General features: G+C 40.9%; 4 protein-coding genes across 6 annotated transcripts; 3 read left to right on the forward strand and 1 right to left on the reverse strand.

Moving 5' to 3' along the window:
* Positions 1-1,171: 1,171 nt before the first annotated feature.
* Positions 1,172-2,788, forward strand: LOC139288463 (zinc finger protein 616). Its single transcript, XM_070909764.1, has one exon. It carries the CDS (start codon positions 1,172-1,174, stop codon positions 2,786-2,788), a length of 1,617 nt encoding a protein of 538 aa, XP_070765865.1.
* A 2,275-nt stretch (positions 2,789-5,063) lies between these two features.
* Positions 5,064-6,987, forward strand: snrpg (small nuclear ribonucleoprotein polypeptide G). 2 transcript variants are annotated; one of them, XM_070910739.1, is made up of 4 exons: positions 5,064-5,172; positions 5,377-5,399; positions 6,083-6,207; positions 6,736-6,987. In XM_070910739.1, the coding sequence occupies exons 1-4, from the start codon at positions 5,141-5,143 to the stop codon at positions 6,784-6,786; spliced, it is 231 nt and encodes a 76-aa protein (XP_070766840.1). In that variant the 5' UTR covers positions 5,064-5,140; the 3' UTR covers positions 6,787-6,987. The 2 variants fall into 2 exon arrangements, with proteins under 2 accessions (XP_070766840.1, XP_070766841.1); XM_070910740.1 differs by having other exon boundaries at positions 6,083-6,204.
* A 525-nt stretch (positions 6,988-7,512) lies between these two features.
* plpbp (pyridoxal phosphate binding protein) lies at positions 7,513-12,371 on the forward strand. Of its 2 annotated transcripts, none has more exons than XM_070910535.1 (8): positions 7,513-7,615; positions 8,336-8,443; positions 8,576-8,611; positions 8,697-8,772; positions 8,849-8,992; positions 9,083-9,249; positions 10,571-10,669; positions 11,197-12,371. In XM_070910535.1, the coding sequence occupies exons 1-8, from the start codon at positions 7,526-7,528 to the stop codon at positions 11,386-11,388; spliced, it is 912 nt and encodes a 303-aa protein (XP_070766636.1). In that variant the 5' UTR covers positions 7,513-7,525; the 3' UTR covers positions 11,389-12,371. The 2 variants fall into 2 exon arrangements, with proteins under 2 accessions (XP_070766636.1, XP_070766637.1); XM_070910536.1 differs by having other exon boundaries at positions 8,849-8,989; positions 9,107-9,249.
* Positions 12,372-13,406: 1,035 nt separating this feature from the next.
* tmed4 (transmembrane p24 trafficking protein 4) lies at positions 13,407-16,663 on the reverse strand. The gene is made up of 5 exons (XM_070910457.1): positions 16,522-16,663; positions 15,166-15,266; positions 14,969-15,094; positions 14,360-14,506; positions 13,407-14,232 (listed from the first exon to the last, which is right to left on the reverse strand). Exons 1-5 carry the CDS (start codon positions 16,661-16,663, stop codon positions 14,083-14,085), a joined length of 666 nt encoding a protein of 221 aa, XP_070766558.1. The 3' UTR covers positions 13,407-14,082.
* Positions 16,664-17,192: the final 529 nt, after the last annotated feature.

The following is a 17,192-nucleotide window of genomic DNA, read 5'->3' on the forward strand; positions in this document are numbered from 1 at the left end:
TTACCCATCTGAAACATTTTGAATGTTTTTGTGAGTATTACAGTATACCTTTAGCCTTAAAGTAGGTTTTCTTCATTCAGGTGCGTCAACTGATTGTGTCACTACCACAATGGTATTGTTCACTCCATGCTGTTTTTATCTAAAGGTCATTATGTCCTCAAAATATGATGTTGATAACTAAAGGCTGACAAAATGAAAACTTGTTGATTTATTTCAGACGTGTTTATGCTGTTTCAACGATAATATGCCAAATCTTTATTGGGCCAACATAATCTGTTTTAGAGTGCTTCTGTAGTCATTGCTGGCTTCAGCCTAAAATGAAGAATTATTAAATTATTACAGTACCAGCTGTATATTAACTTTTGGTTTATATTAAACGGTTGTTATTCTTCATTTTGGTATTTGTTTGTGTGCGTGTTAATCTGATATTATCACTGCTTCTCATATATTAAAGGTGTTTTTAAGCCTGCCCAAACATATAACTATTATTTTGATAATAAGTCAATATTAAGTGTCGGGGCTGAAGACACGTGACGTGCCGGAAGTGAAGCACAGCGCTCAGAAGTAACGTTAACCCCCACAAACTTCGGTTTCACTTCTGCAGCCATGCCAGTGTGGTTTGTGTCAACGAAAACAAATGTTAACGGGACACACCGTCTGAATTTAACCAGTTGGCGATACCACTGTCGCACCGCGTCTGTCCGAGTGTCGAGGTAAGCTGTTTTGGTGAACTGAAAACGGTGCATTTACAACATGTTAGCGCAGCATGTAACGAGCTAACGTTAGCAAACACGAAGCTATCCCGTGTTCGCGCAGGAACGTTAACGTTAGCTACCTGCCGTGGTAGCGTTGACTTACACTAAATTGACCTCTTGCCGTTCACTAATTATTTAACAGAGTTTGTGTGTTGCTGTAAAATGAAATCTAGCTACCAAATATCGATTATGTTAGCAAGAAAGAGGAACAAGCTAACAAGAATGCACACTTCCCCTTTCAAAACATGACCAGCTGTTAACCGCATTTCACTTTTAGCAGCTTGATTCCCTTCAGCTTATTTAACAAACTACTGCTTTTATGTTGGCTCATGCAATTGTTGCAAGTGTTATTTCCAAGCTAATGACTCAAACTGTACTGTCTCCATTAAAGCAGGAGAGAGGCTTGGTGAAAGAGGATGGATGGAGTCAGCTGGAGCACCACAAGGGCCCAGGAGTCGTTCAGCCGCTCCCAGACGGCAGCAGACACTCTGTCCAGGCTTGCCAGCTTCATTGCACGCACTGACACAAAACAGCACACAAGAAACCAGAGGCAGCAACAGTCCCACATGCCCACATATGTTTGTCAAGAATGTGGTAAGGGCTTCCCTTATGCGACAGATCTGTTGCACCACCAGGAACTAAAACACGCATTACCCAAACCTCACCAGTGTCCCTCCTGTGGGCAGGAGTTCTCCCTGAGGTCCTCCTTACAGCTACATAAGTGCGATCATGATTCTTCCCCGTGTGAGCTTTGTCATGGAGAGTCACGGCTTGGTTCTCCGTGCCCTGTGTGTGCGACTTGCATCTCAGATCCTGGTAGACCGCAGGACAAGTCACCTCACCGTCAGCCTCACCTCCCGGACAGTAGCCCTTACGCATGTGCCCCGTGTGGGAGAGGCTTCAGCCAGAAGCAGGCTCTGCTGCACCATCAGCAGGCTGGTTGTACTGAACCACTGTCCCCAACAGATACAGTTGATGCCAGTAGCCTTCCAGATGATTCTCCGCCAGTTTCTGAGGGAGACTCGACCCGCTCTGATTCTTCAGACACTCCAGGGCCCAGCAGCAGAGCTGTCAATGTGTGCCAATTCTGTTCAAAACCCTTCCGCACAGAGGCTGGACTTCAGCGCCATGAACAGACCAACCATGCAGATGAGCGGGTGATGGCTCCACAGGGACAGAAGACCAAAGGAGAAGGTACTAGTGGAGAAATGAGGAAAGGAGGGAATACCAAGGTGAATGGAGATCCAATTAAAAGGACAAAATCCCAAAATAAGCTTCTGAGCTGTCGCTCTTGCGACATGGTTTTCAAGAGCACCTCTAAGCTGTACCTGCACAGAAAAGAGAAGCACAGCAGAGAGAAAAATATTGGGAGAGAACCAAGGCCAGTCATCAGCAAGCGCAGGAGAGGAGGCACGTATCCATGTCAGGTCTGCGGAAAAGTCTTCCTCCATCATTTGTCACTTAGGGCACATTACAGACAGCACACAGCCTCAAGCTTTACCACAATCAAAAACAAAAGCCTGTCTGTAGGATGTACCACCAAAGACTCCAACTTATCAGAACATAGACCAAATGAAGTTAAGACCAGCCTAGGAGATAACAAGACTGTTAAGGCTGGTCGAGGGAGGCCCAGGAAAGTGGCCAGATTAGATAACAAGGTTACTGATCCAGGGAGATGCAGAGAAGTGCCTGTGGTGGTGGAGGAGGAGGAGGAAGAGGAAGAGGAAGAGGTGCAGAGAGAGTTCCCATGCCCTTCCTGTGCAGAGGTTTTCTCCCTGCAGTCGCAGCTAAGGAAGCACGTGGAGCTCCACCAGTCCTCCGTGAAGAGGAGACAGTGCAGTGTGTGCACAAACGAGATGGACACCTGTAAATGGCCGGGCTCAAAGAGGCAGAGGCTGTACCACTGTGTGCCCTGCCAGCAGGGTTTCTCAGCACTGGACTCCTTCCTAGAACACTGTCAGGAGCACCTGCGAGTCAGGGTGGAGGAGGACAGCATCACAGAGGGCTACACACATCAGGCCAGCAAAACCTGAGATTCAGTTTGAATGTCATCAGCGATTTGCCTTTTTGCCTTGAAGGGTTAGAGAGCGTAGAGTAATGAAATCTCTGCGAAATTTTTGTTGATTAACCAGTTCATTGATTGAGCATTCAGAACATCTTGTTTTTCTACCTACCCTTGGTTTAATGTTCTCCATATCAACATATCAAGGGTTAAAGAGAATGGCTAGTTATAGGACCATACTGGAGTTTTTGCATGTTCTGTTTAGCCCTTTTACTATAAATCACATATACTTTACTGCCAACCATTTTCCATACTGTTTTTTTTTTCAGTTTTTCAAATGTTTTCTACGTTTTAGGCAGCCTCTTGTTTCTTTTGCAGTATAGTATGTAAAACGATTTGTGAGAGATCCACAGCGACCGTTTAGTTGGTTAACCTTTAACATTATCACTGCATTGCAAAAAGGATCACAGTATCCCATAAGCACTTGTGTGCACAAAGCAATAATGAACACTTTTCAAATTGATAATCAATTTAAACTTAATTACAACCTAAAGAAAATGCAACTTTGAATAAACATAAGTCGGTTGATTTTCATGCTTAAATGAGATATATTGAAACTTGTGGCAGCCGGAAAAGCTGCTGGAGGAAAAAAACCTGCAAAAACACCAGTACGCTTCCTTAATAGAGTTATATCCACACTATTTTACTGTCACTGACACGCCACTTTTTTGTACAGATCAGGACCTCGTTTCCCAAAAACATCTTCAAGCTAAGATAATCTTAGACTACAGACTTACAATAAGACCAAGATCATTTTAGCCTTAAGGTGCTTTTTGGGAATCGAGGCCATCTGCACAACCATGGTACATTCTAGCCAAACGCTGCCAGAGATATCGTGTTTGCTAGAGTCTATTTCTACACCAGACATCTGGAGTGCTTTAGCGAAGTAAGGTCAGACATGTCTTCTACTGCATTTTTGTTATATTTCTTACAATTTGGGCAGTAATTTGTCAGATTGGTGGGAACCCTGGTGTGTCACTTGCTGGTGTTTGCGTTGAACTTAAAACAGCAGATGGAAATGTAGTGCTTTGGTCAAGACCGCGAAAGTCCCACGGTGTGAAAGAAATCTCACAGTGTGAAATGTTAACATGTTTTGAGCATATTTATGTGCTGTTTCGAGGAGGTAGTTGTTATTGCCTCAATCCATGAAATGAACAAACTTATAATTGCTGTTGTGGATAGTTATACCCAATACGATGCCTGTCTTTTTAGCTGGCGTGTACTCGGGTGATATTACATAGCTATGCAAACAGATAGACTGATGGCAGCCCTTCAGTATGTCTGTGATGCTTGATAAGTGCGCTTTGGTGAATGAACTAGGATCAACATGAGTTCTTTTTTTTTTTTTTTTCTCTAAAGGATTTTCAGCTACTGTTTTCAAAGTGCAACTGTGAAAATGTAGAAAAATTATTTAATAGGTTTTGAAGCTTCCACTTTTTTGAGGTCTTTTGTAAATTACTTTATGGCTCTTTATAGATAACATAATAAAAACTTAACAATTCTCATGAAATGTTTTGTCTGTGTTTTTTTTATACTGATTTTGTAAGTTGATACTTGTAAGCATTATAAATTTAATTTGCTTTCTCTGCAATCACCTGCACAGTTTACTGAACAGTTCACATTTGTTTGCTTGCTACATTTGCTAACATGTTTAAAACTCCACATACTCTAGCAGCAGATGTATACAGCAGAATGGGACCATTAGTGGTAATACAACATTAAACCTTTTAGAAAAGATATTTCCCTCCATATTTAGTAACATTTAAAAATGTTAAGATGTAAAATATAATGAAGCATAAAATTTAACAACACTATGTTGCAAAAATGTTCATTTTCTCACCAACAACAAAGTCAAAGGTTTGTGTCAAGCTGTTTTCAAATTCAAATTGTTAAAATGTAATTTGTTTTGTGTTAAAGTATTCCTGCCTGAATAGAAAATCAAGTCAAATGTCCCCAATTTTCTAGAGGACTGCTCAGTTAATTATGGAAATTAGCTATGATGATGATACTGTAATTTGTTATTTTATCCAAATACATCTTGTATATATACTTGTATATAGTATGCTTTAGTTCTCCTTGTTTTTATATGTAGAAAATACTTGAAACATGTCAATTGAAAGTTATATTTTTGTACACAATGAAAAGATCTAACCGGCTGTGGCTCCTGGCCTGATGGCGGCGCTGTGCGGACTGAGTAGCAAAGAGTCCATGAAGGAAGTTTACCGGTGAACTTCCGGTTCCAAGGCGCACGCTTTCCTTCCGCGGTTTTGTGAAACGAAAATCATACGACCAACTTTGTCGGTGTGTAGACACTAAAGACAACATGAGCAAAGCACATCCACCCGAGTTGAAGAAGTAAGTTGTTGAGTTTGTTTAAATAAACCTGTACTCTGTAATTTGAACTAAATGTAAATGAATGAAATCGTACCCGCACAGCAAGCCTTCGAAGCTACATTGTTTGCAACGGAAACAAGCTAACATTAGCTAGCATGACTGACTGGGTTATGTATCATCTGTGAGCCTCTGTAACGTAAGCTAATGTTGTTTTTCTTTCTTCAGGTTCATGGACAAGAAGCTTTCATGTGAGTATGCCAAACCCGCTCGGAGTAAAACACACGAACCTGTTGTTTCAGAGGTGTCAGTATCTGGAAACGCTAGCTAACAAACATCTCATTAGAATGTTCTGAAGCAACATTAAACAATAGGCACAATTTGTTTAATCAGTATGGCTGTTTAATGCCTCCTGTTATATACAGAGACAACGATGGTAGAAACCAGACAGATAATTTACTGGTTGTATGATACCAATCTATATGTACGTTCAAGATACCAAAGTGAAACAAATGAACAGTGAATTCACTGGGTTATGTGCTGCATGCTGTCTATTGTTTACTGGTTCCCAGTCCTGAGAGTAAATTGCATTTACACTGAATATTAACACACTGTACTGTATATAATGTCTGTCTGGTGGCATGTGATGAAGGAAACATGAAGCTACCAAAAGTGCTCTCTCCAATGTAAAGATGGAATCAGAGATGAGCGTTTGCGATTTATAGAAAACGAATGCAGTTATTTACTGATAGGAAACAGTCAAACTATAATTGATGCAGCCAGGATGTCAAGCAATCACAGTTACCTCATACTAACATAACACAAAACGGCACAAGAGTAATTCCTATGAAAGCAAGGTTGGCCTTTGAACTGAAAAGGAACCGTGAATAAACCTAGCCTGTAGGATTCATCAGAGATTTCTTTTGTCCTTTAGTGAAATTGAATGGAGGCAGACACGTGCAGGGCATCCTGCGAGGGTTTGACCCCTTTATGAACCTGGTGGTGGATGATTCTCTGGAGATGGGCCCAGGAGGACAACAGAACAACATCGGCATGGTGGTCAGTATCTTGGCAGGCCCGGCATTACTCTGTTTTTGTCTTATTGTCCGCATATTCCATGAAAAGAACAGAGCTGTGTCTATTTATTCTTTAGTTTGAGAATGATGCTCTATGTTGTACCAGTAAAAATTCCCTCAATGCAAAATAGTAGCGACCATGGCATGTACAAACATTTTGTAGATGTGAAAATCAAAGTCGGATGACACTACACCGGTCAGTGGTTACCTAAAACGATGATTGATAAGTGTCAAAAATCTCGTAAAAAAAAAAAAAGTTTGATGCTCACTATAGAGTAAACTATTTACTCTCTGTCTGGGTATGTTTTACAAGTTTGAGAGTGTTTCATATGCCGGCTATGTACACCAGGTATATTTGGGGATAATACACTATTCAGGTTTTTAAATAATGATGCAATTGGAGAGCTCTATTCAGACCATTTTGAAATTAAACTCAATTTGACACTGAAGCATTTTAGGAAGTCTGATTTAAATGAAGCGTGTTAACTCTATGTGGTCTCATTTCTCACAGGTCATCAGGGGAAACAGCATCATCATGTTGGAGGCCTTAGAGAGAGTATGAGAGTAGAGGAGGCGAAGAGGATGATCCACACCCTTTTTTACATTCGGTTGTCCCTTTTAGTTACTTCTTTGTTTGAAAGAGGCGAAATAATTGTGTGTCTTTTGAATTGTAACATGTCTTCATCTGATTTCCATTGACAGATGTTTTGTTTGGACATGTTTTGAATGCGTAATCTTGTGAATAAATCTGTTTTTCTTTGTATTTCATGTTTGTGCATTCACTTTACGATGTACTGTCCATTACCAACATACCACAGGTTATTGCCTGAAGTCACTGACAAATGTTAGGCAGGCCTGTAGCGGTTGAATTTTATTACAGAAGTGCATAAACTTAAAATGAATAGTTTTTTATGTCGAAGATGATTTGAAGGGACAGCCACAATGTAACTTAAATCTGTTGCCCTTTAGAAAGGAAATAACTTAATAATTTAGTCCAGCTGTTTTTAACAAAACATTGGAGTGGGTGAAATCGTGCTGAATATTTTAGGTAGGTTCATACGTATCTTCAGCAGAATCAGAGGGAGGGTTATTGATATGGATGTTATTAAGGTGAAGGGGAGCACGCTGCTTTATATTTCAGTCAGTAGTGGTGGACTTTTGTAAGACTGAAGTGCTGAAGCAGGAACAGTAGAGGGCGCTATCTGAAGGACTGGCTCTCCAGGTGGACTTTTATTTTGAAAGCCGATTGTCGTCATCGCGGACACGTTTCTTTACGTTGAGTGTCGTCGCCGTTTGACGGTATGTGGAAAGTAGCAATGTCGGAGGAGGTTCGGAAGGCGCTACAGTCGGTAGTGGAGCGGGTGAACCAGGCGGCGGCACGGCGGCCCAAGGTAACTGCAGCCCGGGAGGCTCCGCTCAGCAGCACCGCTGTTGTCGCTCCACTCTCGGGGTCCGAAAAAGTCGTGCTGCGGCAGCACGACTCGTTATGTAAGGCTGCCAAACACCTCAACCTTTGGATGGGAGACAGTCGGGCTTGTTGCAGCACTTTCATAACACCGTGCATGGTCTATCAGTGGCAGCATAATATGCGTGGGAGCAGGATGCTTATGCTTACATACGGTATCTGCATGCACGCTGCCGCGTAGAAATAATGCCTGTAATCATGGTTTTATGATTGGCATGTTTGTAAGCTATTCATATACACGACCACGCTTTTGAGCAGCTTGTCCTCACATCACAGCTCTGTGAAAGATCTCCACTAGTGAAGATTTTCTTGAAGTGCTAACGGCATCAAGGTTGATATCTAGGTCAAAGCGTGTAGAAATGCACAGCATCTTTCCAGTATCATCCAGATGTCTCCAATTGGCTTGTTACTAATCATCTAAATCATTAGTAGCGCTTCCTGCATGATGTGTAACAGCATCTGAACATACAGCAGCAGCCAGGAAACAATCAGTTCCATCATTGTTTTTCAGGATCCTGACAGGGCTGAGTCACTGTTCTGCCAGAGCCAGAAGACCTCAGCTAACATGCTGCATCACACACTGAGCTCCTCCACTGATACATTCACTGATATGGATGAAAAATGAGCCTGTTTTGTCCCTCCTCAGACACTGCCAGCTGTGCCGCCCCGCCTCGTAGCTGTCAGCAAAACAAAACCCCCAGACATGGTTGTGGAGGCCTACAGGCAAGGGCAGCGTAACTTTGGAGAAAATTATGTGAGTATAGAGCGCTGCTGCTGGTTTGCATCACTCCAAATTTTCCAAGTGTCACTGTGTCCACATAAAACTGAGAGGCATAAAGGTAGGAAATAACGTAGACATTGACCTCGTCCTTTATCTCCACACCAGGTCAACGAACTTGTGGACAAAGCTTCAGATCCTCTGGTAGGTTTACATATTTTACAAGGTAGAATTCATTATATTCCCCACCCCAGACTGTGATAAAAGTGCCTCTTTTTCCCTCATCCAGATTTTAGACTCATGTCCAGAAATCAAGTGGCATTTTATCGGCCATCTACAAAAGAACAATGTCAACAAACTCTTGGGTGAGTGATTGTCAACTCTCCTGCTCGAGCTGCGTGTTAAAAAGCCTTGCACTGAGTCTTGTCTTTCTGTTCCCAGGCGTGCCAAACCTGTTCCTTGTGGAGACAGTGGACTCGGCCAAACTGGCTGACAAGGTCAACAGCTCATGGCAGCGTATCAGAGGAGCCAGCACACAGAGGTTAAAGGTCATGGTGCAGATTAACACCAGCGGAGAACAGAGTTAGTCTTACTTTTTTTTTCTGCTCTGGTGCGGTTGTGGTGTTGTGTGTGTGATCACAAACAAAAAGTCAGGTGTTCACCAACAGTATGTCAATATATATAATATGTTTGTTGCAGGTAAACATGGCCTGCCACCAGAGGAGACAGTGACCACAGTGAAACACATTGTGTCCCAGTGCACCGCCCTGCACTTCTTAGGACTCATGACCATCGGGCGCTACGGCTATGACCTCACTCTGGGCCCCAACCCGGACTTTCAGGTACAGAACACTCTTATGAAAACCATGTGGTTTTGAGAGGAATCTTGTGTTTGAGATGTGTTGCATTTATCTGTGAAGTTTATTTTTGTGTGAACCAATAAGATTGTGGTAAACTATGCATTCAATCATTATAGTGAACTAAAACAACAAAATCTCAGCATATGAAAGGTCTCATATTGTAGAAAGTGAGATTTCCATGTCTTATTTGATTGTAAAGCAGGTCTAGGTGCTGTATAGATACTGTGAAAGTATCAAAGCGCTCAGTCCACGGAGAAATGCACACAGCCCGTATTCAGAAACGGTGCCTTTAAATGAGCCGTCAGGACGTCCGTAAGGTTGTGATGTCACAACTATACAGTCACCGCACTCGGCCACGCCCACCAGCAGGTCATCTGCTCCAGGCACAGCTCGCCAACCAAGTACAGGGACGCTCATCCTCCCACTCAGTCTGTCTGAGTTATTGGAGCGCTCTGCTCAGGACGACTCTTCAAGTGTTTGGAGGTCGTTCAGTTTGTCTAAAATGGATTGTGTCAGACAGAAGGTGAACTGAGAGGCTGCATAAAGGACCAGTATAAGATAACGAGGAACTTTTTTGAACTGTGAATCATGCAAAGCTACTCTAGTGGAATCCCAGAATAAAATATAGAGCTGAAATGAGCATCATGTGGGACCTTTTAAAAAAACTGGGGGGGGGGGGGGGGGGGGTTGTCTTTATGCCTCCAAAACCTGAATATTCCCAGTTTGAACCTGCTAAATTAAGACTGGTGTAAAGAAGATATCTCCTGTATATCCCACATATACTAACCCTGCACTAATACAAACGTGTTCTTTCAGAACTCGTGGCAGATTGTTCTTCTACATGACAGTCAAAACACTGCAGCTAAAACTAAACTAAATGATAAATGCACATTTCTGAAATGTCAAACTAATCCAACCCCATAAATTCAATTTGAAAATTGAAACTAAACAGAAATTGATCTCCAGCAAGAAAAAACATCATTATAAAAATATCTCAACTAGAGGTAGAGGCCGTTATTAGCTTATTGCAGATATATCTGTATCGGTGTGCATGATGGCTGATAAGAAACAAGAGACATCAGTACAGAAATGCCAAACTAGGTTTGAGGTCAATTAGTTTGTCCACCAGAGAGCACTGACAACTGGATCTTTACACTGTAAAATGTCCTGCTTAGTTTGTACCCTGGTCACACTTTAAAAAACCAAATCTGAGGGGGTTCGTATCAAGGTGTTTGTTTATGTATCGGCCTCAAAAATCCAATATTGGTCGGGCTATAATCTCAACAATGTGACCCTCTTGTAGATGCTGCTGAGCCGGAGGCAGGAGGTGTGTGACAGTCTGAAGCTGCCTCTGGAGGAGGTGGAACTCAGCATGGGTATGTCCACAGATTTTGAACATGCGGTGAGTATCAATTTCCCTCTTTGAAATTTCTCTTGGGCAATTTCAAAAACTTGATTTTAAGCTTTTGATTTGTTTGTTTTTTAGGTTTCTCAAATTGAAAGTAAAGTGTAAATTCAGTGGTATTTCAAAGTAAAGGTTTTTTTTTTTAGATTATATTCAACTTTAGTTGAGTACTGAGACAACAAAATGCAGTTTAGCATCTCACCAGAAGTGCAGAGTAATGCACAGATGTATAGAGGTAATATATAAATAACAGGGGTAGATATGAATACACTAAGATATATACAGTGTGAGCACATGCAGCAGTTACAGTAGACAGTGCAGGTTTAAGTATAAAGTCATGCTAATAGTAGACATTATATACAGAATAAACAGCTGGAGGTATTATATGAATACAGTGTATATGCAGTAGTGGTTATATATCAGTGTGGTTAATGCATGAGTCAGCGTATCGTGCTCATTAAGACTCCTGCTGTCCAACATGTTCACTGAAGTTTTTTTTTTTTCTGTGCTCCCATGTGTTGAAGATCGAGGTGGGCTCCACCAATGTGCGAGTGGGCAGTATTATATTCGGCAACAGGGAGTATCCCAACAGCGCGGCCAACACTCCAAATCCCAGTCCAGGTCCTAGTCCAGCTCCCAGCCCGGAGAAATCCTCCAAGATGGTGTCAGAGGAGGCTGCCAAGAAGATGCAGCACCTCACCGTGTCTGGACACTAAGAAGAGCTTCTCCTCCTCAGAAATACCTTTAAGAATTAAAAAAAACAAAAAAAAAACAACACTCTTCACGTTCAAGCTGAACAGAGCAGTGAAGCCATGTGGAGCTAGGATTGCAAGATTCTTGCATAATTTTAAAGTGTATTTGCCTAATCCTCTTCACTTTTTTGTGTGCCCTTCTTGCTCTTTTAAGCATTAAAAAGTGGCATTCAGTACAGACCTAGTTCTACCTTTTTTAAAAGTAGTGTGTTACTAACCTATAGTGCTCTGACTTCCTTCTCATGGAAATCTCTCCTACAAGATTACTGGATACGCGACAAAACTACTGAAAACATGGCGACATATGGAAAATGATTTCACATGAGTTACGAGCTGGTGAGGATTTGTTGTGCTGATGTGATATTTTCTACCTTTCCGATCCTACATGTGACAGTGCTGAAATGTGCTTGAGTGTGTACAGTGTCCCAGAGATCAGGAAGTCCACACAGTACAGTGTACCGTTTTTGTTGTACAGATGAAGCAAAGAGTTGATTTAATAAATCATTTATCCCTTTATAATGACACATAGTATTGTGCGTTTGATATTGTTTCGTATGGTGTGCCAAATGTGTCAAAACTCTATTCTTGATATTAATATATCCAAGAGTAAACCTGAAGGAAGTGTTTTGTTTCTGTGTGACAGTCTTGTGTCTGTGCTAATGTGTAGGTTGGAGAAGAAAGGGAGTGAATCTATGCAAAGTGGTGATATTTGTTTTCCAGTAGATTTTTACACTGCAGCCGTCATGGTGTCGCAGGGGTTTCTTCAAAGATGTCACAAGGTCAGTGTGTTTTTCTGTCTCCATGAAAAGTGCTTTCATTGTCATTGATAAAAGCTTGTGGTTAGACGTGTGGTTGCTGTCTTTAACGAGACGTTTCAGCATTGTTTGGTTTGGAATCTGGTTCTGAGGGAAGCCAAAGCCAAGCAATAAATTTTATTGTTGAAAATGTCTGCCATTTGCTGTGTATTTCTTCTAATTAGGGCAAAGTGGCACAAATAACATCAGAGACAGACAGTAGTTTGGCCAATGTTTCTTTATTAAGCACATGGAGGTGACATCTGGACCACAGTAACTGGTTTTAGAGTGATAATTTAACAAATTGAAAAAGAATGTAACAGCTAAATATATTGCATCTCAATAATTGGACTCAAATCTACACTGAATGTAAAAAGTGGCAACCTTGTTAAAATATGAACCCACTGATTCACTATATTCCCATTTAATGATGAGTTCTTCCTCATTATGAATCTAAATTAACAGAATTTGCAAATGGATTGAAATGCTGTCCGGCATTGATAAATGGAACCCAAAATTCCTTATGATAATTACAGTAAATCTGGCTTCAACTCAGCAATAAAACTCAGGCTACGATTGCTCAATAAATAGGTTCTATGACACTGGTGCAACAAAAAAAAAAACCTGGTGACACTATGAAAGACTTGTACATCATTCAGTCAGTGTAAAAGGCATTAGAAAATGAGCAGGACAGTCAATAAGCTATACCTGTTATTTACAACATACAGTAGAATCCTGTTATTAATAGACGAGTATCACAAACTATCTACAGACCTAGCTCTGGTAAAATGTACAAGAAACTGGACTCTAGGTAGAAACTGTACAGTCAGCAGAAGGATGGGTGGTAACACTTCATGTTGACCTTCACTTTCACATTTACAAGCAATATATAAACACTTACAATGTGGTTGTAAGCAGACACTTTTAAGGGTTTATTAATGTATTTATCAACAATTCAACGTCTAACAGGTGTATGAACAGATAATGAATGGTAATATCTGAAATATGAGGTTTGTATAATTAGATGCATTTATTATATTGATGTGTTGTGTTTATTTATACAAATATATCTTCTTCGCCCTCCATCACAACTGAGCCTCCTCCATTAGCTGAAGAAGGCAACAAGATGAGGCTGAAAGCTCAGGAAGAAAACTAGTAAAAATCTTTTGTCAAATCTTTAACCTTCAAGTAATGATGGTTCACAAATGTACTAGTAAACACTTTAAAATGTTCTCAATGCTGCTTACAACTAAATTTTAGTAGGTTATAAACCATTTATTAAGTCTTTATACACTAAAGAGTTAAAGTGAAGCATTATCAAATGGACACGTAAAGAATCAAGGCCAGTTTGATATTTGCATAAGTGTGACCACTCGAACACAGCTGAAAGTCCACAGTTGGGAGTTACAACACCTGGAAATAAAACTGCAACACTAACAATGACAAAAAAAATGGCCTACATAAAATCATGTATCAATAAACTACTCGGTTATTTCTTGTAACAGCTTAAAAATTCTCATTCTTACAAATCTATTGTAGCGGTCATTCACTCCTGCATGACCATGAAAAAACACTAATATTGTCTCTGCTGTAGAAACATGCCGTGTCCAGTGTTGCCAGGAAAACACAACAAAAAAAGCAAGTGTGCTACTGTGTTGTTGCTAACGGAAAAATAACGAAAACATTGACAAGGAAAAACACATTGCCCAAGATCGACAACTGCCTCTGTGAATTTGCTCGTACCATTTATGGCTGATATTAAGACCACGTGTCTCCCCCTGTGGGTGGCCGTCTCTCCAATTCAGTCAAGTCCGTTTACTCATGTTTATGTTGTTTCCCAATGCTGCCTTTGCTCAGACAGACATTACACCAGTTTCTTGGCCTCAAAGAAGCTTTTGAGGTGCTTCATCTGCCAAATGCCGGTGACGATGAGGATGAGTGTCTGAGCGATGGACCACCAGAGGACGCGCTGGTTGGTGCTCTCGCTCGTCATGCGAAACCGCTCCTCGCGATACTGTAGAAGACACGACACACAATGAAGTCACCAGAGCAGGCTAATGGCATAGACAGCAACTGCACATGACAAACTTGGGAGTAAACCTGTCGTCTCAGACATGACTTGGTGCACATTGCTTACTGACCCTCTGGTAGTTTTGCTCCTTCTGGATCTGTTCGACTTGGTCCAGTAGCTGTCGGACTCGCAGCTGCAGCTCAGTGAGTTTGTCTTTAGCTGCAATTTCAGGGTAGTTGTTGGTATGTTCTCCGACCTGAATATCCAGATGAACTCTCTGCAACATTTGGAAACAAGACAGTTTGAAATCTACATGTTTGTTTTCTGATAGGGACGTGATTAATTCAAATCTGATTTCAGTTATTTTGAGTCTTCAGTGCAGCTCGTGTCAAAATGTGTTAAAATTGACATGTAATACAAATCACAGCAGTAGAGAGAAAACTTTAGGAAGAAACTTTGCAGAGCACTCTTGTTTCATTCTGCCATATTGATCGTTACACTGCTTAAGCCTGAGGTGAAACTACGGCTTAGTCTGGAGGGTTAAATTTCCGCGGTAACTGCAGATCTAATCCTCCTGGTTTAACAAGAAGCCCTGCTTTTTGAAACATCCCTCAGTTTAAACAAAACCATGCAGGACTTATTCGTCAAGGTCCCAGTGTGGATACATTGGACATGAAAGTAATGTTGTGAGTAATTAACATTTGTGTGAAACATTTTGGAGGAAAATAACTGTTCATACCAGTTTTCCTCCTGCAAACAGAGCCATCTTGGTGGAGTTCGAGTGCAAACAGATCTGATGTTCTCCAGGAGTGTGGGAGGTGAAGGTGAACCGTCCGTCTGACCCATATTGACGAGAAAGAATAATCTGGGAGAAAGAACAATCTTTAGATTCTATTCATATGTATGTTGGTATGTTTTTTAACACCACCTCCTCACCTTTGTATCTGGATCCTTGATCTCGACGTGCATCCCAAGGCCAGGGGTGGCTGGGTGGAAAGAACTGGTCTGTTTGTCCCACAGCTGAGTCCTGTACTTTCCTGTCAGACAGGCGAAGAGACATAGACGCATGCCGTCACGTCATCCAGTCATCACTCAAAGGCTTTTCTTTTGCTCTCTCGGTTTGTTCTCTTGTATCCTAACATTAGCCTTGCTTTTTAACTACCTCGCCTGCTTTGGCGCATAAAATCCGACATTATAATTGTACATTCTTTTATGGCGCTGTAATGTTGTTGTTGAAAGAAAAATGGAAAAGGTAAGTTTGCTTCTATGTAGCAATGTGGTCTGTATCCAACATTATCCTGCAATAAAAATATTCTTTAAAAAAAAAAAGAGAGTAACTTTGCGAGACTGTTGCACCAGTAACATTGCAATGGAATTAAAATAATAATGTCACCTCCAGTGCCAGAAATACAAAAATCTAAAAACACGTAAAATGTATGAAAAGCAAAACAAATGCAACTCATCACATCTTGCAATGTGTGCTACCTCAAATTCATGTAATGTTTAGATAAATTGCAGGTTTGAGTCTACTCTTCTGACATTCATTGACATATTCTGACTTTATAAACTTGATATTGAGAACTTTGTAGCAAACAGTTGATTATTTTCACATCCATCAGACACAGAGTAACATTAGCATTCATTTGGAGTCATGTTTCTGGCCACCTGATGAATGTAAGTGTGATATTCACTCTCCTTTTAGCTCTGTTTTGGTCTCCACCAACTCGTAAGAAAAATGCAGAAATGCATATGAGTGATGATAATTGTAAGCTTTCAATTAAAATGTGTTACCTATCACAATATTTTTGTCATAAATACGATGTACAAATATCACCTGTGGTTTCAGGTAGACAATACTGATTATGTACTACTACGAATCTCTTAGGGAAGGACAGTTAGCAATAAAACGAATATCTTTCATTGCATTTTTGACCACTATCGCTTAAATACATCATGTGATAAGTCAACTACTTAAATTAGTGCCTTGTGACATATATTATTATTCGGAATGAATGACATAACTCAGGTGTAATGCTATCGCTCACTAAGAGAACCAATGCAAATGTAAAGGAGCTAACGAGCAGCTACAAAAGGCTACAGAAAACTTCCATGTTTGCTATTTTAAGGCGTATCACCACTCTTTTAACGATGAACTAGACATTTCTTCAAAATGCCGAGTGTTTTTGTCGTTACCACTGTCATATTCAATGCAGCATCTTTGCTGGAGCCAGCTGTTCACGAGCATTGCTAGTTAGTTAGCTACATCAAGCTAACGACCCCACAGCAGCTTACCAATAACCATGGTCTCGTCTGGGATTTCTTCAATGAAGCATTTTTTCTCCGTCTCTCCTATGTGGAAATAGAGTGCGTAACTTGGATAAATCCAAGCTAATATTAGAAGGACTCCAGCAGCAGGGGTAGTAGAGAGCATCATGTAGCTTCTTTCACTTAGCGCACATCAGCAGAAGACGCTCTGATGCAGCCAGCTGACGTCATCTCCCACTGCGGAAGAAGGAAGGGGATTTCCCGAGGGACTGAACCGTTGCATCCTGAGCGTAGCCTCTCAGGCAGCGCTCACTTTCACGCCTGACAACCTTCACACCAACCCAGGAGACAAGTAAATAATTTTTTTTTACTGCACAGATAATTTGAATAAACAAGGGAGGGGCAATGCATGACAACATTCATAGTTTTAACACAAATTTAGGCTACTATTAGAAAACGTCTATGACTATATATAAATATGAGGCGCAGAGAGCCAATAAAACATAAGCAGCAGAGAAGAGTCTTGTGTCAACTGCACTGTTTTATATAAATGTTTTGTCTCAGGGAGGTTTAGTAGCGACTCATGTTAATTCATTACTATAAAGAATTGAGAATTGAGTTTGCTCAGGGTTTCCTTATTTGAGTAATACATTTGAAAAATCATCAAAATCATCATGAACGTTGTGAAATGTATCTGT

Source organism: Enoplosus armatus, chromosome 8, assembly GCF_043641665.1.
Source record: "Enoplosus armatus isolate fEnoArm2 chromosome 8, fEnoArm2.hap1, whole genome shotgun sequence".
Classification (NCBI taxonomy): Eukaryota; Metazoa; Chordata; class Actinopteri; order Centrarchiformes; family Enoplosidae; genus Enoplosus; species Enoplosus armatus.